Below are 23991 nucleotides of genomic sequence, written 5' to 3'. Positions count from 1 at the left end.
GTCATAAATCTCACCTGTACTGGGTTCAGAGTAATCAATGAGAGCAGACCAAAGTGAGATCATTTATGGTGTTTTTAAAGCTGCAGTTTATTATGTAGTATCAGAAAATACAATTTAAAAACAATTGGGTTCCATCAGCTACACTGCTTGGACCCTAAGAGAAGGAATGGTATGGGGTGGGGGGCAGTATGCAGGAAGAACAGAAGGCACCGGAACAATGAACAAGTTACTGAAAGAGGGTCTTTGCTATGTGACTGACATTCGACAACGAAGTCCGCAGATATGGTGAGCAGTTCTTGGAAAAGCGTGCAATGGCTTAAAGGGGTGGGGATGGGGGATTAACATGGAAGGTGAAGATGAAGAATAGGCAGCGTATGTTATTGGCCTTGATCGGTTGCTGGGGGCCGTGAGTGCTCAGTTATGATAAAGCCATAGGTGAAAGGAAGGCTTCATGAGGTCAAGGAATTAGTCATACAAGATAGAGACCAACACTGTCGTAACACAGACGCTCCTCAGTGCTCGGGTGCTGCTGTTATTTATTAGGCAAAGACTGAACAAACAGGAACACTTGCAGGAGATCATGCATGACATGAGGAATGTGTGATTCTGAGTTACATCAAGCTAGACAACAAACATACCCAAGCAGACATCATATGCTTCAGTGATCCGTATGTGCAAAAATACTTAAAGCTTAAATTGGAGTTTTAAATAAAATTTTAAAAAATGTGATCTCAGGCCTCAGACCCATTATGGATACACAATCTCCTTTATAATGGTTTGGGTTTATCAAAGTATTTGCTAACAGAGCCCTTTAAAGCCTTAAGTTATTTCTAGGATTGTTACATTTACTAACAATCCAGCGTATCATTTGAACCTCAAGTTTCCAGTAAATTTCCAGCACATCATCAGGCATGTTACACAGTGTTGTGCACACATCACACAAACTGACCAGGGTAACCTGAGCTCAAACCAGCCACGTTTCGCCAAAGCTTGGCTTGAGGTGTGTTAAGCGCACTGCTGCATGTAAGATCCACACAGGGCTAGAGCTCAGTGCAGGGCCCTCATATCCCTGCCTTAAGGCCAAGTGTGCTGCCGGTGCTGGGATACCCACACCACTCTCCTGTTAAAGGCATTAAATGAAAACAACACACGCGTTGCCATGCAGGAGCTAGTGATGTGGCCAACAGGCCGAACTGGCTGAGTGGTGAGCTACAGATTTCCAGGCATGCTTTTGACGTGAAGCAGCTGGGCGGATCATGCCAGGGCAGGTGGACCAAGAAGAGGGCGATTTCACAAAAACAGCAATACATCAACCAGCAGGATCAGACGGCGTTGTTAACCACACCAACTTCACAAGAGACTGGGGCAGACGATGTCAGCAGTGCACTGGTATTATTCACATTTACTCACTTTATCTGTCATATGTGGTTGCCCCTGGTTATTCTTACACTGACTGCAGAATAAAATCTAAAATGAAAAGTAAAATAAAAGCCCTGGAGCATTTCAACATTTAAAGGCTTCACATATGTCCAGATTTAAATTATTTTACTGCAAACACTTAAATTCCATAGGTCATTTCCTTTAATCTTTATCAGTTTGTTGCCAGTAGGTGTGCAGGTGTGTGTGTGTGTGTGTGGGTACTTATACGCCCAGCCAGCCTGCATCAGTCTGTGGGTGTCCATGTTGTCACCCATGTGTCCGCCGGTCCTCATTAGCTGAGCAGCTCCAGGTACGTGACGGGCACCTTGCCTTTCTGGTTACCCTTCTCACCCATGAGCCAGTCGGGGTCCATGCCGGGGACGGTGTAGACGGTGATCAGCTGGGGACGGGAGCAGGAGGGTCACAGCGATGCACGCGCAGACGCAGGCAAAAACGTGTGCGCGGACGCAGGCAAAGACGTGCGCGCGGACGCAGGCAAAGACGTGCGCGCGGACGCAGGCAAAGACGTGCGCGCGGACGCAGGCAAAGACGTGCGCGCAGCGGCCGCCCTGAGCCCTCACCTCGTCTGCCAGCAGAGAAAGCTCGCTGGTGTCTGCTGCGTCATAGTCATACAGCACCTTGGCTTTACGCGTCCCCGCGGCGGGCGCTCGCACATCTTCCAGCTTCAGCATGTCCACTGTAGCCCCTGGGGAGTCCTCCACAGATGGGGGGGTGACAGAGGCCCCCATGGAGACAGAAGGGTTCCCAGCAAACATGTTGGGGAATCTGGATGAGAGGAATGAAGACCGGGCACAGGCCTCAGATTACATACAGGTCAGCTTTACACTACGTATGTACAGCTACACCTCCTGCTTCCAACCTAGGTAAAGGTCTACTTACACGTCTCCATCAGAACTGGGAGCACAAGGGGTAAAGGAGGAGGACAGAAATAAGACACAGCTTCCATTTGTGGCGGGAACATAGTATGGGGTGGGGGGGGGATCTCTATGGACTGCCTCCCAGCAGAAGAGCTGGTGACCAAAGCAGCAGCTGGAACATCACGTGTCTCTCACCTGCCCAGTTCCTTCTGCAGGTCCTGCATGTAGCGGTGGCACTGTGCATAGTAGATGGTCTGGGCCTCCACAAACTCATGCAGGCAGCGCAGATGGTTCACCTGCATGAGTGGAGAAGCGAGAGCATGGAGGATCCTCACAGTCCGATTGGGCTCTCGCCAGCACTGGAGCATCACTCGCTGGAGTTTAACCTACTGCATGTGTTCTGAGACGGACTTTTTCACCGCAGCAGGTTCCGTACTTTTGGTCCAATACTTTCCTTTTTCCATTGACTTCTGGTTGAGTACCAGTAGCGAAAGTTCCAGTACCTAAAGTACCTAACCAGCTGGGGTATTTTTTTTTTGGTAGTTTGGTACTTTGGGCTGGGACTTACAAACACTTTCTTTATCGATTCGTTGTGTAAAAAGCCTGCCTCTGAAAAACAATATAACCACCATCTTGAAAAAACTTACGAACTCAGAAAATGATAAACGAAGTTAAAAAAAAATGCGTATGACTATCTTGGAGAATGCATGCAGAAGCTTTAAACCGATTTTTAAACATATATTAGATCATTTTGAAATGGAATAATCATCAAAATTGCAAAGCTTGCCAAGGTTTTTTTTTTTTTAATGACAGTAAAAATGTTTCAGCGAAAATACGGAATGAATGTGTGGAAAAAGCCTGATCTCAATCTAGTCGCCTAGCGATGCAAAAACTGCACATGGAAAACACGTCATGTTGTATTAACACCACAAATTGTCTAGGCCTATAATATACAACAGACATTTTTCAAATTCAGTACAAAATACCCAGCTTGCCATTCAGAGCCGATACCATGTTTTTTTTTTTTAAACCAGTGGAAAATCAACACCTTGAAGTACCGTACTTTTGGTGCAGTACAGTACCTGGTGCAGTGGAAAAGCGCCCTCCGTTTCTTTACAGACTGGTTACTGGCTGTAGATCAGATTAGGGGCAGACGCTGAACTTACAGCTAGTGGACAGTGACTATTACATGAGAGATGGCTTCATAAGCAGAAGGGGTTACATGCTTTGGGTGCACAGGTAAGCAAGGAAAGCATGTATACAATGCATGTCCATCATGTTCACATACAGCACGACACGTGTATTGCAGGTATAACTGTGGTGACATGTACACGCATACTGTAACTCACATGTGTACTGCTGATGCCTTCCAGGAGCAAGCGTGTAACCTCCTTCTGTCTGTCGAACTCCACCTGTGCTACACGCAGTTCATGTTCAGCCTGCAAGGGGCACCAGACAGGAGGAGACAAGCTTCGGTTTCCATGTCTGACATGGCAACACATGGTAACACACTCATAAGACAACATACATTTCAGAAATGTAAATACATAGAAGACAGATACCACAGTTCCAAGAGTATCTTCCGAATAGTGTGGAAAGGTTCCGGAACGAATATTCACAATAAAAATAAGAGGCACAAGATTCCAATATGCCTACACAAGGCCAAGGATTTCCCATCTCTATAGTGATAGTCAGCATCCCTTTCCCTTAACAGGATGATCACTGAGGCTGAGACAGGGTCTTGTTAAAGAACGCTCAAGTCACTAATGTTATGACTACCGGATTACATCTTAAACTCAACAGCTTGATCTGATGTATATAAAACAATGCCTTGCCAAGTAATTGTACATCAGTAGGAGGAAGGGAGAAAACATGCCTGATAATACAATATGCGCCTTTATATGAAATACGCTAGTCCCTTGAGCTGCAAAAATCTGCTGCTGCCCTCTAGTGGCACACAGTCTTAATAGGCATTCCTCTGTCCATTTGAGCAAAATCAAGCTTGTACCTGGCAAAGGCTGCATTTATTCAGCAATTAAGCCAAGCAAGGAGCTTAACCTGGGGTGCCCAAACATTAGCATACGGCTGTATTTGTGTGTCTCCCGGAATTCAGCAGAGGCCTCCTGATAAGATTCCAGTATCTTACCACCATAATAATACACATCTCACAAGCAGCCATCCAAGTCTAAGCCAGTGGCACACAGACAAAGTTTAAGGACAGAAAGCTGTTACAAAATCAGTCAGATCCTGAAGATCCAACATGTAACTCCCACAAAATGTATCCAAGGCCTGTCACCGGGGAGTACTGAAACGGTTTTTTTCTCCCCCCCCTTCCAGATACAAGAAGGGAACAGACAAAAACTGTCCAAAAAAGAATAAACAAAGGACAGAGTCATGAGCGAAGGGGGTACTGCTAGCATGGAGACGGGATACTCACTTTGTCTACCTCTTCACTCCAGAGCTGGAAAGCAGCATGGCAACAGAAAACGGGAGGTGAGAGACACAAAAACAGCGGCGAGGACATCACAGTGAACACAGTGGCCTCCAACACTCCCTGTCTGACAGGCCCACCTAGGGCTCAGTGTACGATTAAGGCCAGCTGGTCGGAAATCAATGCTTCTAGGTATGACATTACATTATGGTGGTCATACCCTGCAGATACTCTTGTGTTTTTAAAAAACGGGACACAGCTGTAACCTCAGTAGCCCCAGGAAAGATTTGAGGCACTGACAGTAAGAGATGCATGAACACAGGGTGCTCTCAGTGCTGTTCACTCGTCTACCTTCTGGAAGCCCCCCCATTATAAAGAAACAATTAAAGCAGAATCATAATTGGTACCAAGCTCAGTTAGAAGTGGTGACAGGAGGCAGCACACAGAACCACACAGAAACACACACAAGCGTGCTGACGTACAGGGGCAGCCGACAACAAAGGAAGAGAAATGACTTGCTGGCATTTCGGTGACTGAAGAACAGACAGGCCAAAGGTGGGGGGGGCACGCTGTCAACTGATACCATGGGGACAGGGAAGGCCAGAGAGGCGGAGACCGACAGTGGAATGTTCCTCGTGACGGCAGCAAGTCGAAACTGAAACTATTTACCGTCGTGGCAGGTTTGTATAAAGCTATGTAGTGAGTCCTCTACAGTTTAGCAACGTACAAAGAATGTAAAAAAAAAAAATAGATATGTAAACAAAATAAACAAATTCTCATATCAACCTAAATATATATTTGTGGCTACTGCTCCGTACACAATCCACCACTGAAGATCCGCTGTGCGCTTCTCAATGGGGGGCTTGTACATGGACCTCCAACATCCTCATGGGGAAGATCCAGGCCTGATGAAACCTGACCACCTAGAAACCGCCAGTCCACTCAGTGCCCGAAAATGAAGGAAGGAAGGAAGGAAAGAAGGAAAACCACCAACAACAATCCAAAGTCCACATGTCAGTCTTTAGGGAAATAGACAGGGACAGGCTTAACAGAGCTCAGTTTTAGTATGGCTCTCTATGGAATCTGGACGAGGCATTTGCCTGCCGGAGGTCAGTACTGAAAAGAGGTCATGACCATGGCGAGTTGGGTCTTGCAGGATGTTAACGACTTTGCCCAGACAGGGATGGTAATGCGCAGCCAATGACCCTCTGCGCTGTGTTCACGCTGTCGAGACCTCGAACGGGTTGGTTGAAAAATATCTAACTCGACCGAAAACTCAGAACGCGACAAAACAAAACAGATCAGCTAAATCTTGTACAGATCGAGACGCGTCTTTGATGGGCCAAAACAAAGGCAGACGGACCTACTGGGATTCTGACAACTAGGAATCGCTCTGTCTCATGGTACAATGTGCGGAAGCAGAGTTCCTGTGTTTGGTGTGAATTTTTTTGTGCCTTATCTACAGTATCTTTAGTGATACAGTAATTATGGCCCCTAAGACAGTGAGCAGTGATAGCAGCAAACAAGAGGAAAGTAGTGAGAGTAACTATAGAACTTAAAGCAAAATGAAAGGGAGACTTGAAGGTGGTGCATGTGTGTCTGCTCTCACTTCAGAGTATGGGATTGTAATTGGGAAGTTTATCGCTTTTGTATGTGCGCTTTTTCATGTGTGTATTACTTTTAAATTGATTGTTAACCCTCTAAATCAGGGGTCTCCAACGCCAGTCCTGGAGAGCTACTATCCAGTAGGTTTTCTGTCCCACTTGGCTTCTGATGAGCCACACCTGTTCCTGGTATTTACCTGAGAACAGGTGTGGCTCATCAGAAGCCGGGTAGGATAGAAAACCTACTGGATGGTAGCTCTCCAGGACCGGAGTTGGAGACCCCTGCTCTAAATCATTAGTTAAGTAGGTAGATAAGTTTAAATAGGCAATCATTTGGTCAGGAAGAGATTCAATTAATTTACGTTATTTCTTATGGGGAAATCTGAATTGGACCTCCGCCAAATTGCAACTCGACCAGCCTCCTGGAACGAATTAAGATAGTTTTCCAAGGTACCACGGTATGTGGAAGTTTGGGGAGAGAAACAAAGGAACAATAATATGAAGGGTGGGCAGGTCAATAAGGGCTAAAAAGTGTGGAAGAGAAAATCCCTCTGCTCTATCAGACGGCACATGAACAGGGTGCTCCGCAGCCCACTGTGCAATCTAGTTCTGTCCCAACTGTTAAAGACCCCACCCACCCTACACAGAGAATAATACCAACTCTATAAATTAACTATAATAATTAGCAGCTGTCAGAAGTGCAGCGTTTATGCTGCACAAACGTAATGCGCTCCACATTTGAAATAAGCACCACTGCTATGGGACGTCGGGTAAACGCACAGCTGACCTTCCAGCCCAATGCACCTACACAGCCCATTCCTTAGCTCTGCTGCCCCCACACCTTTTAAAGTGCCAACAGGGATCCCACAGCAAGGACAGACAGAAGCAGCAAGTGATTGGCGGGAAGCGAGCGGCAGAAAGACCGGCCGTCTGAACAGCCACATGTGCGGGTATCGGTCCTTACCGCAGCGGCACTGGCAGACAGAACGTAATTACGTGGTCTAGTCTCCTGAAAATCAGGCGTGGCCTAAAGGCAGAGGGGTGGAACAGAGTCTTACACAAAGGTATCGGCAAAGACCGAGTCACAAAGGGTTATAAAAAAAGAAGAAAAAAAAAAACGGTGATACAACACACGCTGACAGACACCACTGGATGCAGAGTCAGGAAAAGGGGGTCGTGACGACCTGCACCTGGTGACCTCTGACCCGAACCCTCATCTGATCTCCAACTCACCAGGCCATTTTGGAGCTGCCTTTTCCCCGGTCAGAGTGGAAGCAAATCTTAACCTTGAGCAACTTTACGTTTGTGTTGCGATAACTGAAGTGCTTGTGGATTTCCCCCAGTAAACCCGAGACCACAGAAAACCTCACTGCTTCACACTCAGCCATAATCAGACAATGCCGGTCATTACCAGCCAGGTCAATGCAAGATTATGCAGCTCGGATTTTCACTACAGCTTTAATTCCACCATCAACTGACACGCAAACAGGAACAGAAACAAACTAGGTGACAGTGTGGGAGAGAGGGTGACGATCTCCCACTAGGAGATCCAGGGGCACCACACCACACAAACAGATAGTGTCTCCATTAATTTACATTTAAATAAGAAGATGCTTTTAACCAAACTGACGTCCATTTGTGAGAAAGCAGGGTTGAGCAACTGCGGTGGAATCAGTCCGCTAACCCAGAGATTAGAACATGCGATCTTCCGATCACAGGCACAGCACCCTACCCGCCATCGACGACGGAATCATTCATCATTATCAATTGGTGTGCAACCCAGACATTGAGACATGGAGTCAGACACACTAAGTACAGTATTTAAAACTGATTCAGGCCCAGTTTACCAAGGGTCACCGTTTTGTCCCCTTTCCCATGTGGATTCAAAAACCAGTAAAGACCATCAAAACCATTTCAAAGCATTCATATGCTTTATTCCACCCCTAGGGAGCAGCACTCTGCATCCATACTCACACCATGCAGTAGAGCAAGTGAAACTCATGGGTGACCATCAATGTGGGGAAAGAGCTGTCCAATTAAGGTGGTACATTTCATTCAGCAATAGTACATGTGGGAATGGAGCATTTAGCCTGGAGCGGGAATGCAGGCTTATCTAGACACATTGTGTGCAGTTTTTGAAAATTAAGTAAACAAACCAGTGGTGTGTTAAAGGCTATCACACGGCTGATGAATGACTGGTCTGGAGAGCCAGTGAAAGTGCTCATTACCAGACTTGTGTTTCTACGAAAACAGATAAATAGCCTTTTTGCATTGGTGAGTCTTCACTTGGCCCTTTGTCAGTAACGTACCAAAGGTCAGGTTTAACAGCGCCCACCGTCCCCAGGAGAAGCCCGTACCTCCCTATGCTGTCGCAGCTCTGAGTGGATTAGCGATCAAACCTGACCTTATAACATCTCAAACAGAACAGGGGATAAAACAGAAGAATACAAGAACATTCCAAAACGAAAGCGTTTCCGTCTTTGGTCAGGGATGTAGGGCATCTGTATAGCAGGATGTAAGTGAAGTGAACGCGAGATGTGGTATAAAACATGACTCCATCATGGGAGCGCCAATGAAGGAAGACTCCTGTGTCGGGATTAGACACATCACAATGGAAATGCAATCGTCTAACCATGGCTGCTGGCCCAGCGGTGAGCTGTCCATTTGTGATGCACAAAAGCCAGAAGGTTCTAGAGGTTATGTGAACTTCTAGAACATTCCCTCAGCTTCTCCACATTCAAAACATGTTAAAGACATTCAAAACAACTTTAAACCAAACAGCATAATCATCACCAAACATTTTGGATTTCATAATTTTTTTCTTGTTTTCATACTCTACATAAAATAATTTTCCAGGAGAAAGCTAAATGCATGAATGAAGGAATTTGATTATTTTCGGGTGATGACGATGGCAGGAGTGCAGACCTCATAAACCATTCAGAAGCAGGCACCATGAGAAACAAAAAACGAGAATGGCGAACACAGCCAGGCAGGCAGTAGATGAGCTCATACTCACTTCTCCCTCACACTGTGCAAGTCACAACAGAGAAACATGTTAGTGCATCCTATTTAAGGTCAAGACGGGGGCAGACATGCAGGACACCCCACGCAACTTTCTGTGTGCTCTGATCAGTACTGTAAGATCCCAAAGGTTTCAAACAGACCAGCTACTCTGCACAACAAGGCAGACATTCTGTGCATCAGCATCACTGGTACTGAATGGTCTTGCTTCTCGTTCATGGATTTTAATACTTAAATTTTCATAATAAATGTTGGACACCGAAACAACAAGTAATAATGCATACAAAAGAAAAACTTTCAGCTGGACAAAACACTAACTCCTATAATAATTTACATGGTTAAACATGGCTGGATGTTGTTTTATGTGTGTGAAAATAAAGCGCAGTGCTGTTTATACAGAGCCACTGACACAGCAACATCTGCATGGCATGCGGTCAATGTGTCACTGCCTTTATCCAGCTGAATTCTGAAAGACCAGCTCACACCAGAGAAGGGCAAAGTACACGGGGGTAGGACTGTGGAGGGGCGCAGACAGTGGGCAACATGACCAAGAGGAATCTGGGGGAGGAGAGGGGGGGGTAGTGACAGTGAGGGAGAGGAACAGCTCACCGCAGCCTTGGCCTCTGCTGTCTTGGCCTTCTTTAAGCGAGCTTTACAGGCATCGAGGTCTAGGCGCCGATTCTCCAGCAGGCGGCGCTCTCTCTGCAGGGGTAGAGAGTGGTATAAAAGATCCGGTTTTTGTTTTTGACCTTCTGCCCTCATTAGACCCAAATGAGACCACAACCAGAGACACTGCAGTTAGATATGAAAAATGACGACGTCCCCAAAACACTCACGGAGATGGTCCTCCAGTCACCCTCCAAGAAGTTGCGTAGTGGTGTGAGGAACGTGAGGGTGGCGGTCTGGAGGAACTCCCTCTCAGCCCCCCCAAGCCGCTTCTGGCACTCTCCCACCTTTATCAGGGTGCTTCCTGTTTTCAAAAACAGGAGAATCAGGATTTCAAAATAACTCTGACGCGAGTCAAGCGTTTTAAAATCATCATGGCACTTAACCCTAAATCCTTAACACCACAGCCCACAGAAAAAAGTTATACAATGTCTTATCTAGAATAAAAGCATTTACCTGAACAATCTAATTATTACTTACTTGAAATATTTGTTTACATTTCAGGCACTTGGATATTAATCAATCTGTATTTTTCCTAAGAAGAGGTTTTTTTCCTTTTTTTTCGTGTTATATTAAGTTCAGCAGAGATTTATAGACCTTTTTTTGTTTGCCAGTTGGAAAACATTTATGTAAATAAAACCATAATTCATTCTGACTTTCTGTCTTGAGTTTTAAAAAATAGAGATATTTTAATAATATTGATATACAGTGGTACCTCAGTTCTCGAACTCATTAGAACTCAAATTTCTTAAATGTGGAACCAACCAGTTCGAAAAAAAATTTCCTAGAGCTCGATCTGAATCTCAGAAGTCAAACTGTGAACGCCGACCTAAGATAAATTGTATGCGCGGGGAAATGAGTCACGCAGCATGTCTCTCAGCGGAAACAAAGGGTAACGCTTCAGTCTCATCCTCGCATTCGCTGTGATAGCATCGTGCATGTTTACACTAGCTGAATACATATATTTAGACAGTAAAAATACATTGACAATGAGACAGTAAGAGTAATTATATAATAAAATACATTTTAAAATAACGATTTCTTATTAATTATTTTAATATTAACAACAAACCATTAATACATTTCATTATAATAATATTATTGTGCCGAGCAGGACGGAACAGAGACAAAGGCGCAGACGTCAGGGTATCGGGGTATACGGGGTTTAATTACAGGTAAGGCAGGCAAAACGCAGACGGCCAATACAATGTGTGGAAACAAAATGAAACGTGGACAAAATACAGAGGGCTAATGAAAACAACCTGAAACAGATGATCACACGGGGATTCCAGACGGGGTTAACGAGGGGGTGTGGTGGCACACGGAAGCAGCGGAAGATCGGGGCAGGACACATTGTTTTTATTTAACTTTACACATTGCTTGGATACATTTATTTTCTTACTTTACAAATTACTGTTTTGATAAATGTGCTTAGATGTGTTTAGTACAGTATATGCTCTTCTTGTTTTATCTGGTTCATTTTGTGTTTAAATGCTAAAAAAAAAACATTTAGGTGTAATTTTTTGGGGCGGGGAACCAATTAATTGGTTTTCCATTATTTCTTATGGGGAAAATTCGATCATAACTCAAACTTTTTAGGATTCGATCCGGAGTTCTGAACGTATTAAATTCGAGTTCTGAGGTACCACTGTATATATATCTAATATTGATACAGTGACCTAAAATACAGAGATATTCTTTTTCAGCCATATTGCCCAGCCCTACTCACAGCAAGCTATTACAATACCCTTAAATACCCAATACACAATCTCTTAAAACTAATCATACACCAGGGCAGTGTACTGGGATAATACAGACGGTCCGATCAATCAGCAGCCGATTTACTCAATCGCCGGCCTTTACTTTGACCAATCTCAAAATACCAATTTTGCGAATGACGTCATGCACTCATGACTTAAAATACGCGCATGAAGATTCAAACACAGCAGTGGCACCGTCGTCTCCAGGTTTGGCAGTTTTACCAGACATATATTAAAGATAAATGATGTACAAAAGAAGTTGCTCGTGGAGATCATCTGCTAAAGCATTCAACACTATGAACCTCATTAGACATCTGCGTTTTCACCAAAGGAGCATGAGAAATATGAGCGCCTGAATTTATCTTTGTGCTCTGTGTACATGCATGGAAAGGGAGCGGGCGTTCGGGACAGCTGCACGAATTCTGGAAGAGGAGAGAGAGAGAGAGAGAGAGAGAGAGACTCTCTCCAAAAAATGCAGAGGTTTGTATTTCTTTAATAAAAAAAAAATCTATTTTTGTTTCTTGGAAATGCATACAGTAGGCCTGTTACCAAGGGCCAAATTCTGACTTTTTGAGGTAATAAGTGTGCTTTTACCCTGTGATCAGAATGAGCAGTCCAGATTCCAGCAATCGACAATGGTGATTGGCCCCAAAAGACCTTGATCAGAGATTCCTATGGGATAAACATCCCACTCACCCCCCCTAGTCGAGAGGCAGAGGTCACCCGAGGACAGGCTGACAGACAGGCTGAGGAATGCATTCAGGGATCTATGAAAACTTTTCCCCTCCACCACAAAACATATGCTCTAGCATCTTCCAGAGCTACGAAAAGGCATCAGCCAACAGAAGCATATCACCCCCGAAAGGGAACCATCGATCCACTGAGCAGTCAATAGAGTCAGGAAGAAATGCAGAGTGATTCAGTGCCATGACAGATGGGAGCCGATGCAGAGGTGGGTGGGTGGAGCCGCGGAGCACAGAGACGATACGGGGACCTTATAGGTCACTGACAGCTTGTTCCTAAATTTCTCCTGTCCATGTTAGGAGCTAAGGAGGTGTCTAAATCAAAACGTCTTTTGGTCATTGTTTAGTTCATGTGCTCTATCTCTGAGAAGAATCTATGTAGCTAAGTGTCATTTTCAATAGCAGAACTGATATGACCCAGGGTACAGCACCACAAATATAATAAAAGAAAGCCAATAATCCTTCCAGACAGCTAACGAGTCCTCTGCCTTTTCTCTCCTCCATTTGCAGTGTCCAAATTGTTCAGCAGCTTGTAAACACAGAATTTCCTCTACAGCTGAATAACTTCCATGTACTGAAGGAGCCTGAATGAATTTCTTGGAGTCACCCTGAAACTTGTGTAAATGTAGTCATGAGTGGAAAAATGGGAATGAATAAATTCATTATTAGGTTATCTGTGTGCATGGTCAGCTCTTACATGTCATATAAAACCAGAAACAAACAAAGAACCTTGAAACTACAAAGCTAACAGAACTCTACAGCAATTTCTCAACCCATTCCTTGGGAACCCCCAGACAGTCCACTTCAAACAGGGAGCTGACAGGGAACAAAGATGTGGACTGCCTGGTGATCTCAGGTGACGAGGCTGAGAAACACAGCTCCACAGCCACATAACACAATCCTAAAACTCAAACACAAGTGAATGAAAAGGAATAGAAAAGGTTATCAATTCATAGTTAACTCCTCTGCCACAAATGCACTGAAATACCAGCGTCAGAGCAAGGGATCATGGGACACTATAGGTCACATGGCAAACATTTAGGCACAACACAATTATGGCGAGGTTACTAAGCAGAGACTAAGTGCAGAAAACAAGGGGTTTCAGAAAGACCAACACTGCTAAGAAATACCCTGCAGCTACAAGAAATGCTTGGTTTTTCATCTGTCAAACTGCAATCTGATGCCAAAGACCTCCGCCCACCTGTTTCCTTGGTCAGTTTGCCCTCTTTCTACTAACATTACACTTTGTCTAGTGTTTCAAGGACATGATGTTCTGAAGGGTCTGTTTGGTAAACGATGTATTGGCCCAAGTAGCTTTCACAGCAGTGAGGCAGGGCAGAACTCCAGTGATACTATGAATATAAAGATTGTAAAGTTTTGGTGAAAGAAGGTGCAGAACACGCATATTAGTTCACATCAAACACTTAAAACCTCTAAAAACATGCAGAAATATCTGAGATGGAAAAAACTGCACAAAGGGAAGGCAGGTGGGTAAAAGCAGTGAGCGGCAGCAGAACATCGCAACCTTCAAAATGGAGTAATAAACCTGCCCTCACTCACCATACGGGCCCCCGGCCCCAAAGTCTCTGGCTGCCTCATGCATATAATGCCCCAGTATCTCTCCATTGGTGATCCGGGATGGGACTTTCTTGTCGAGCTTCTCATAGAGGAACTCCTCAATCCGGGCGCCTGAGGAGGAGGGAGTGGAGGGGTTTACAGTCAGCCTGATGCAAATAAATACACAAGCAGTCCCACACTCACACTCACACGCATGTAGACCTGGCAAAAGCAGCAGCTGCCAACTGCTAAGGGGTACGGGGCCTGTACCAACCAGCACTAGATACGGATCGCTATAGAAACAGGACACAAAAGGGTTAGTCACCCCATTCACAGGATAGGGCAGCGTCGCCATTGCGAGAGCTTTCCTGAACAAAGGAAACAAAAGCCAGTTGTTACTATTCACCCGCACATGTGGGTCTCCTTCCCTTTGCCTGTAAATGACCAGTAGTGGGCAGCACCACACTCCCCAGCAGCCAACAGTGACTAACTCTCCGCATGTGGGCAAAAGCCAGGTGACATCATACCAACAAGACAGGACACATGTTCCGAGACACGAGCAGGCCAACGCGCACACGCAGCAGTACACACGTGACAGACATCAATGGAAAATGACACCTGCCACACGTACAGTACGTCTTTCACTCACCAACCCAGAACAGAGCACAGCACTGGAAAATGGCAGAAAAACCAACCGCCACAGCAAGGCAAACAATCACATACGAGCCTTTGCATCTGGGAAATTATACAGTACATTCAACACTGTAAATACGGTGTGTCAGCCACTAATGATTCAACCCTTACACTCAAGCCTGGAACTTGTTACAGCCGCAACAGACCACCTGTGATGAACCCAACAACCTTTATGAAAGCTGTAAAATAAAACTAACCAGAATGCCAAATATCATGTCACAATCTGAAATGGTTGCAGCTGACAGAGGCCATGTGAACGCACTGGTATGAACCGGTATCCACCAAAATATGAAGGCCTTCCTTAGGTTACACTTTAAAAATGCTGTTAACTGACAGGGCCATACAGTTTTTGTTAAATACCCCTCTGCTTTATTATCTATTGGACATTCGCGATGGCAAAGACAGGCTACCGTGACAAAAGCTTTAAACAATTTGTAACGGTGGCCCAAATGTAAACAAAACACTGATAGGAAGGAAGCCTCAAAAGGCAGAGAATGATCAATTACCATTATAAAAATGGCTCACATATCAAGTAAAGGCAGTACGAGGTCAACATGGAAACAATGACCCAAATTAGATAAACACTATATATCTATATATCACTATATTGAGCACACAGAGGGGATATAATTCATCCATCCTGTTTAAGTGGTGGGGGTGGGGGGGAGACCTATCCCAGGCAGCATTAAGTGCAGCACTGGGGTATGCCCTGCACGGGAGGCACTCACATACTCACTCACATACTCACTCACATACTAGGCAATTTAGAGACCCCAGTTAACCTAACTGCATGCCTTTGGACTGCTGGAGGAAAACCACATGACATGAGAACAAACAAACTACACACAAAGAGGTGGGAAGGAAAATAAAACAAAATTTAAAAACAAAGAAATTCACTTTCCACACAGCAAACATTTTTTATGGAAAGGAGAGAAGAGGTGGAGATTAAAAATTCCAAGTGTACAACTAACGGATGGCATAGATCCGCGGATCTCACCGATAACGACCAGAGGTGCACCTTAAATTACAAAGCACTATTTATCTGGAGCTGTTGCTTTTTGACTGTACAAAAGCAATTTATTATTAATCTGCATAGGTCTCTAACACTTGATTCAGATCCTGACTATTCATAAATATGCATGACTATAGTGAGCCAGAGATCACACACATGAGCCCCAGGAGGTGCCTCGTAGTTAATTTTAGCCGCTATTACTGTCCTCAATGATGTCACTGAATGTCATCACAGAAACCCTTTCTGGGGATAAAGGGGATATCAATACATTCTGACTGGGGAGGAATTGGTGCCCTCCAGTTACCCAAAACTGGCACAGTATTTCAGTTTTCATCACAGCAAGCAGAAGGGTCCACCATACTACCTGAAAGCGGTTCTTAAACAGTGGCTGCAGGGAATATAAGCCAGTATACTTTCATCTAAGATTGCCAAACAACATGTATAAAACATAACATTAATACTAATAACATTAAAACGTCTTCAAGCCCTAAAATAATAAAAGACAAACATATAACTCTGGTGCTCATATAGTGCCCTGCACCCAGCTGGAGAACCACGAAGTCCAGCTAACACACAGTCACTGCAAGTCAGTGCAGCCGCAGCTGGCTCCAGCCTCCCACAGAGGGCGCCGAGAGAAGAGGAGGGGACTTACCTGTTTGATCGACTGGAGCATGGAGGACCACAAAAGCAAAGGTTAGACTGCCCTGGGACCCAAATCAAACTGACTGTGCAGCAGAATGACAGGTAAGGTGACGTTACGGGCTCAAGAGACGTGGCGCATTACATTAAAGAGTAGCTTCACTGGCAGTCACTGCTGATCTACACAGTGCAGCTAGGGGACAAAATGAGAGCACGCAGTGCAGCTACAGGGCACAGACAGGGGCCCCTACGGACAACCTTGGTAGGCAGCTGAATGCAGTCAGCCAGGCAAGGTGCCCATTCAGTGAGTGCAGCATAAGTATGCTAATTCAGGACAGAGTGAAATCAAAGGACACACACTGCAGTATTAAAGTTGCACTCCTGTAGCCCCCCCCCACCCACCCATGACATGCTCTGCATATTGGCTGTTCTAATTACTTAGCAGAGAAACACAGGGCACAGCCACCCAACCCAGGAACACTGAATGGAAAAACTAATCCTGAAATTAAATTAGTCTGGACTAAAGGGCAGAGTGAGGCAGTGGGCAGGAGAGTCACCAGCCAGCCCATGAGAGGTCTCGTGGAAAATTGTAAAAATGAAGAGGAGATGAGACACTGAACAAAAAGAGGAAAAGAGAAGAGAGGGGGAGATGTGGAACTGAGTTACAGGGGTAAAGATAAGCCAAACAGAGTGTGCTGACGAAGAAGACAGAAGGATATTAAAAGTGTGCCCTCTCATGCCTGGTCTGCACTGCCTTGTTAAGGAGGGAACAGGCCCAAAGGCTTACTTGGGTTGGGCTGCAGAAGGATCTCTGTTTGCCGAAAAATTCTCTCTGTCCAGTTCTTGGTGGTGTCGCCGCGAGCGAGCAGGTTCTCCAGCTGGGAGTCCAGTTCAGTCTTTTCAGCCTGGCCCAGCTTCTCCTCCGTGAACTACGAGGAGGAAGGAGAGCAATCAGCATGGCTGCTGCCAGCTAGGATGAAGGCAGCTTTCACAACCTCTGAATGGTTCATAAACTTCCCATAATAAAACCATCTATATAACTAAAAGAATTAAACAAACCACAACCCGATTCTATCATTTGGGAGAACACAGGGAGGTCATGGAATTGTCATACATGCACCCATGGGCGACATTTGACTCTTGAGTCAGGGGGGGCAAGAAAAACATTTTAACGAGTAGGCATCAAAACAACATCCTACCATAGTGAAGGGCTAAACGTCGTCCACCAGGCGCGGCATCAAAGCGATTAACGGTCTTATCCAAATCTACGTGAATGGTCTGTTCAATGTTAAGTACTGCAATGTCCGAGAGTCTTTCCTGGCACATTGTGTTTCTCATATAAGTTTTCAGTCGGCGCAAGCAAGAAAAATTTCTTTCGCACGATGCGCTGTTCATCGGCACAGTTAAGAAGAGCTTAAAGAGATTGCCAACGTTGACAAGACTGTGGACTAGCTTTGACTCTTTGAACAGTGACAATCGTTCATCAAAACTCGCTTGTCCTGTTGACATAGCGTTGAAAAGTGAAAGTTCTGCACTCGTCATTTTGGCACTTAGCCATTTTGCCCGATCGATTGTCTAGTTTTCTCTAATTTTCATACCAACAACAAACTAACTTAAAAAATAAAGACGCAACCTATTGCTTAATTTGCTGTGTCGCCCCCTATCAACACGGAGACCTACAACACATAAAATACATATTCTGAAACAGTATTTTAACAGTGAATTCTAAAATTCCATGATCGGGATATAGGGGGGGCACATGCCCCCCCTTGCCCCCCCCTAATGTCGCCCATGCATGCACCCCTGCTTCAATCGTACAGCCCAGCTGGACGGCTGCTTCTCTCCACATAGGCATGACATTCGAAGAAACACAGCCTGGCCAATGACTTTTGAGCGAATCCAAAAAAAGTTATCCTGTGCAAAGGAAAATTCCTTCCGTAACCAAACTGTTTACACTGACCAATGAAAACTACACAAACACAATAGGTCAAGCTAAACAAAGGGAATGAGAGACAGAAATCTCATCTCCGTGCTGCCTTTACATCCCTATACCTGTACTTCATCAGCCAAGGGCATTAGGTAAATAGTCCTATTATAAGAGCAGATTAATGTCAAAACTATACTTTAAAAAGCTTAGCCACGCAGCCAGTGAGGAACATCCAGTTCCTGAACCTGCTTGCAGGTACAATAGTTGGGCAACACCAAGCGGGTCTATCCTGAATCCAGATCTGGGTCCCACCTGCCCAGACACACAAGGCCACCAAGCCCGTCTCCTGAAAGCGAACACCGATGGGTCCGGCTCCTATGCTCTCCTGTATCGTGTATCGACAGTATTCTCCTGTTTCGAGATCAGCTGGTGTTGGATTTCAAGTGTGAAAACCACATAGGAGAAACACGGGCAATCAGAAACTCCGGACATCAGGTGATGAGACCACTAAACCGTCACTGTACAGTGAGGTTGGCTGAGGAACGTGAAACAGAGTATCGGCCTAGACACACCCCCACTGCTAAGCTGTCCAAACCCAATCCATACCAATCAAGTCCTATAAGAGAGACAATGGACCCCCCTCAGCAATGCTCTTGGTGGGGTGCAACTCTAGCTTAGTTTTCATGACCTGTTCTAGTATCAAAATAACGTAAAACATCAACTGCCTCTAGAATAATATTTGAACACCTTTTTTAAAATTAAAGTGACACTGTTCAGGTATATCGTCTTTTCACAAAATGGCTGCGCACAATATTTACTCTAGATATGAGTCATATTTAAACATCATACCTTTTTTACAGTGAACATTTAATTAACTATTCAAGGCTCCATTCCAACAACCAGTCAAATAAAAATGGATTGAGGAATATCCATGTGATAGGAAAGTTCAGTTCAAATCCGGGGGTCACCAGATTGATTTCACTCTTGGACCCTTGAGCAAGACCTTTAACCCTCAATTGCTTCCATGAACTGTCTGACTTTGCTTTCTCAATTGTATGTTACTCTGGATAAAAGCATCTGCTAAATAAGTAAATGACCCCAGGACTGGTCCACAACCTCCACTACTGCTGCTCCCTGGCAAAATTCATACCAGCCATTAACTCAAGTGGCACATGTGAACACTGCTACCGCTAATATTTTTTAAGCATGCTTCAACCTATGACAACCAGTTTAGAAAACCCTATGCAGCTGTGAACATTTTATCTCTTAATTATCATCTACTAACATTTACGTTTACACCACTTAAATTAATGCTTGCTTTAAATGCATTGTCACGCCATAAAAAAAAAACAATCCTATAAAGCCCCCTCGTTTGTGATTGTCTTAATCAGCCTTTCCATTTAGCTGATGACATGCTTGCTGTGTCAGGGAGAGGAATGTCTGTAACTGAAGGAACATCTCGCCAGACTCTCCTCAGGACTTGCCAGCAGTCCACGGCCATCAGCACCACTTACCTTCACAACCCCCCCATACCACCACCCATGCTGGAAAAGGCAGATGATCACTTTCCATGGGAGGAGCATCAGCAGGTGGTGCTCACTGAACTATAGACACCAACACTGAAATACCTTCATAAATCACCTGAGAACCTCCAAGTAAAGCTTATATTAATGACAATGGCTAACTGCAGATTTTTTTAACACCCATCTACGGAACCACAATAATCACAGCTACTAAATCATAATTATCAAGAGTAAATCCCAATTTGTTGCCTGACAGCAAGCAACACTGACTCAATTGTGCTACAGCAGAAGAACAGCAGGGGTCACATGTCTCTGGCACTGGTCATTTTGGGGACGTGGGCTAATAAGTTGGGGACCCATGTGCTACAGGGTGACAAGGGCTGATGTCCTCAAACTTAGAACACAGAGGGGCATTGTCACTTTATCCAAGGGACATTTGGTCGAAATGGATGTAGCATGAAGGCGTCACGGTGTACATGGCAGGGATGCAAGACACCTAAAACCACAGCCACAAGGGAATGTAAATAATTAAATGGCCGGTATCTCATAAGCATGGCAGCTGCCCTACACAGGCAAACCTAAGCTGGTTCAGCTCCCCCACAGGCCTCCGTGTAGCATAGCAACAGTTCGGGAGCCTAGGGAGTGTTCACTCTTGGTAAGCTGGTAGGTAACGTATAAGCCACACAGCTCGCGATGACAATTTGCAAAATCGATAATAACAGCAGCGTCCTGAATCTGGTGGCTCAGTGGGCTTCAAAGATCAGCTTCGATTTCACTAAAGTGGCGCCCAAAGCTGTACGCACGACTTGTGCCAGTAGCCCTCACCCACCACTGTCTAGGGGCTTCAATGGAGGTGTGAGCAATTTTCCATGACACCTGTCACCAAGCCAACTCCTTCCTTTCACACGCAAAGTGTCACATGACACAGTGATGAGTGGAGGAAGCTCACACCTCTCATGGCTGGCAAAGAACTTCAGCTTGCCTGACGTGAGCAGGAGACCACGGTTCAAAAACCAAACGAGAAGGTTCAACCCTCAAACCAATTAAGAATAGGCTCTGCTTAACCTTGGAGCTGGCAGATAAAGCGCCTGACGTAACTAAAATGGATACAAGTTATGGGACCAGCGCTATTTTCTTTTTTTTCGTTTGTACAAAATCTCTCGGTGCTTTCGTTCTGCAACAGCAGATGAAAGCAGCAAGCTGCCCAGACACTGAGGACTCCCATTTCACCCTCCTCAGGGAGGTGCACATAATGAAAACATGCCCTGGAGAGCTGTGACACAGCTGGGGTCTTGCCTGTTCTGTGTGTCATAGCCTGACAATCCCAAAGCATTCCTCTGTGATACCCTTTTCCCCTGATGGCCCCTGGCACACAGTACAGTGTGTATAAACAGGAAGAAGGGAAAAGATCACCAACAGCAGGAGAGAAGACCAAGGCGGCTCAGTATGTACCTCACACAACAGGAAAACTACTGCTGAGGCAGCAGAACATGGGAACCAGCAGAAGACAATACCAGCCAAGAACCTTATGAAGTTTCTTTTAAAATTATTGCCATTTCACATTAAGGGTCCTGCTAGTTTCTGAATGCTGAGACATGAAGAAGGAGAATATACAGCACTCACTGCATTTTATGACCCTGAATAAATACAGAAAAACCAGCTAATTTTTTTGCTTATTCTTTAAGCTGAGGAGATAAACTACGCTCCAGTTTGGAGGAATGGCACAGTTCAGATAACTTACAAAACTTGTTGTCTGTGGTCACGGATTCAGGAAGTAAATAGCAGTGCAGCGTCACTCCTAGAAAACTCACAGAAATCCTACGGCTTTGCACAATGATAACCATCTGGCTCTGAGCTGAACTCTTTCACAAACTAGTGTTATGTGCTACTGGAAGCACAAAGGAGAGATAAAATGTGTGAGTGATGGACAAAGTTTCATAATATAATTAAATAAGATGCAACCTAAAGCCAGTCCAACTCATTATAAGTGATGGTGTTCTTGTAGGAACCATGATAATGATCAGGGCAATGACGTCAGCAGGAAAAGAAACTGATATTTAATGAGGGATTTACACAAGGGATAATAAAGAGAAAGTCTGTGACCACAGATTACGAAACGGCTTTTCTCACTCATCTCCTAAAACCTCTTATCCAATACCTGGCTGAGGTGAGTCTATCCCTGGAAACACAAGGCATGAGGTGGGGGACACCGTGGGCAGGATGCACATCCATTGCAGGACATACAAATATATACAAATGCCCCATCATCCTGCAGATCACCCATTGGCCACACCAGACGAACGCACATATGCTATGCTAAGTGGGCCCTTTTGAAAACGGTGCAAATTTGGCAGATGCACTGCCTTGTGAAACCCGTCGTAAATAAGAGCAAGGCCGCCAAAAGCGGGGTTTCTGGCACAGCAGGATTGCAGGCACCTGTCCAAGGGAACCAGAGCAAACTGCAGCAGTGACATCAAGCAGCATTTCAGCAAAAGCCTCTCACCTCCACTGCACAGCAAGTCTCTTTTCTAGTATTGCAGACACAACACGGTCCGAATAAAACTATGCAATGCAGACTAATGAATGACACATTTCCCCAAGGCTTGTATGACCTTATAAAGCAATACCTGAAGTCACTCCCATCCCCCCAAGACACATCACTAATGGAAAATCCAGGAGCATTTTCAAATGCATCATTGCTGTAGCAATAGCTACGGGAGTTTGTCTACTGTAAGGAAGATCGAAATATTCAGCAGAATATGAAGGGGTTGAGGCTCAAATGGCAGATTTAATTGTTACTGTTTATTAATACTGTTTTCAAACAAAGTGCAACGGATTCTGCATTTCTGTTTGTCTCACATAAAATACGGTGGAAACCCAGGCGATCTCAATTGCAGGTCTCAAATAGCACCAGATTAACTGTTTGGAAATACCTATCAGTGGATTTACCAGCAGGGTAACATTTGCAATTCCAAACAGGACAGTGCAAATGTTACTAAATTGTTTTGGAGGTTTCTGCCTAAAACATACGGGCATATCCTAACACATCGTGCAAAAAATAAACTCTTACTTAAAATTTTGGTTCAAATGTCATTAAGAAAATTAATAATTTAGTCTTACAGTAAGTGCAATACTACAATATCAACACCATCGGGAAAAAAAATTCCACAGAAACCAACAACAATAGAGCAGCGGTTATTGAAACAGAAGCCCGTTAGTTTTATGACGATTCATCTACTTTGGAAACATCTCACAAGAAAGAGCTATAAAACTGTATTTATATCAGCTCACATGAACATAGCAGGAACCTTGAAGTGCGGTTTAAGCACACTTAACGGCATTTCATTAACATTTTCTCTACCTCAACAGTTGGCGGCTTTGAAGTCAGACTTTTTAATTTCAGTTTTGACTTTTGCTTTTACACTAAACGCCACATTACAAGCCGGACATTAAGACACATCGCATAAATAGGCGAGCAGCTGCGTTTCACTAAAACCGGCGAAGGAGAGGGGGGGGGGGGGTCTACCTACATCTGTTAAAACTAGTAAATTTCAGCACCCGCTAACTTACTAACCTGGATCGCAGCTACAAGCTGGAATTCATGCTAAATGTAACTGAACAATCGGCAAATTCGCCACTTAACAAAAATTACCCAGAACGTGTATTCAGAGCTGGCAAAAAAACCTCAAGTAAAAACAAGTTGGCTAGCTGGTAGCCGTTAGCTTTGCGGCGACCAGCCGCCCACCTGTACAGCACGCGTGAAGAACACCCCCGCGCCCGACGCCAGTTTCTTCACGTTGAAATCCATGTTGTCCGCCAAGGCGCGCGCCGGTTCTCCGCAGCACGGGCCCGCCCGCCGCCGTCCTCTGGCACAGGTAGTCCGGGCTCCGAGGGAGCCGCGCGGTGCTGCGGCTCGTGTGTCAATCCGCCAAGTCAGAGTTCAATTATTCAGACTGCAGTTAAAGGAGACGCGCTGTCTTGGAAGGGGGTGGAAGGTATGCGGTCAGCTGTTAGGGTCCTTTACCTATATTTCATAGATAGCGACGTTTGGAGCCTTTAGCTATGTTACTGCCAGCTGCCGATATTTCAGATGATGCTCGAGCCAGCTAGTCAGTTAA

General features: G+C 44.9%; 1 protein-coding gene across 6 annotated transcripts; it reads right to left on the bottom strand.

Annotated features, from left to right (window-relative positions):
- Nucleotides 1–62: 62 nt before the first annotated feature.
- sh3glb2a (SH3-domain GRB2-like endophilin B2a) lies at nt 63–23821 on the bottom strand. 6 transcript variants are annotated; one of them, XM_023840644.2, is made up of 12 exons: nt 23619–23821; nt 17211–17352; nt 14083–14211; nt 10190–10323; nt 9963–10055; nt 7297–7359; nt 4735–4758; nt 3647–3736; nt 2493–2593; nt 2320–2334; nt 2001–2205; nt 63–1819 (listed from the first exon to the last, which is right to left on the bottom strand). In XM_023840644.2, the coding sequence occupies exons 1-12, from the start codon at nt 23679–23681 to the stop codon at nt 1712–1714; spliced, it is 1167 nt and encodes a 388-aa protein (XP_023696412.1). In that variant the 5' UTR covers nt 23682–23821; the 3' UTR covers nt 63–1711. The 6 variants fall into 6 exon arrangements, with proteins under 6 accessions (XP_023696412.1, XP_023696415.1, XP_023696416.1 ...); XM_023840647.2 differs by lacking the exon at nt 2320–2334; XM_023840648.2 differs by lacking the exon at nt 4735–4758.
- Between the last annotated feature and the right edge of the window lie 170 nt (nt 23822–23991).

Source organism: Paramormyrops kingsleyae, chromosome 2 (assembly GCF_048594095.1).
Source record: "Paramormyrops kingsleyae isolate MSU_618 chromosome 2, PKINGS_0.4, whole genome shotgun sequence".
In the NCBI taxonomy this organism is placed as follows: Eukaryota; Metazoa; Chordata; class Actinopteri; order Osteoglossiformes; family Mormyridae; genus Paramormyrops; species Paramormyrops kingsleyae.
The sequence above is the reverse complement of the archived record's forward strand: the minus strand, read 5'-3'. Positions and strand labels throughout refer to the sequence as shown.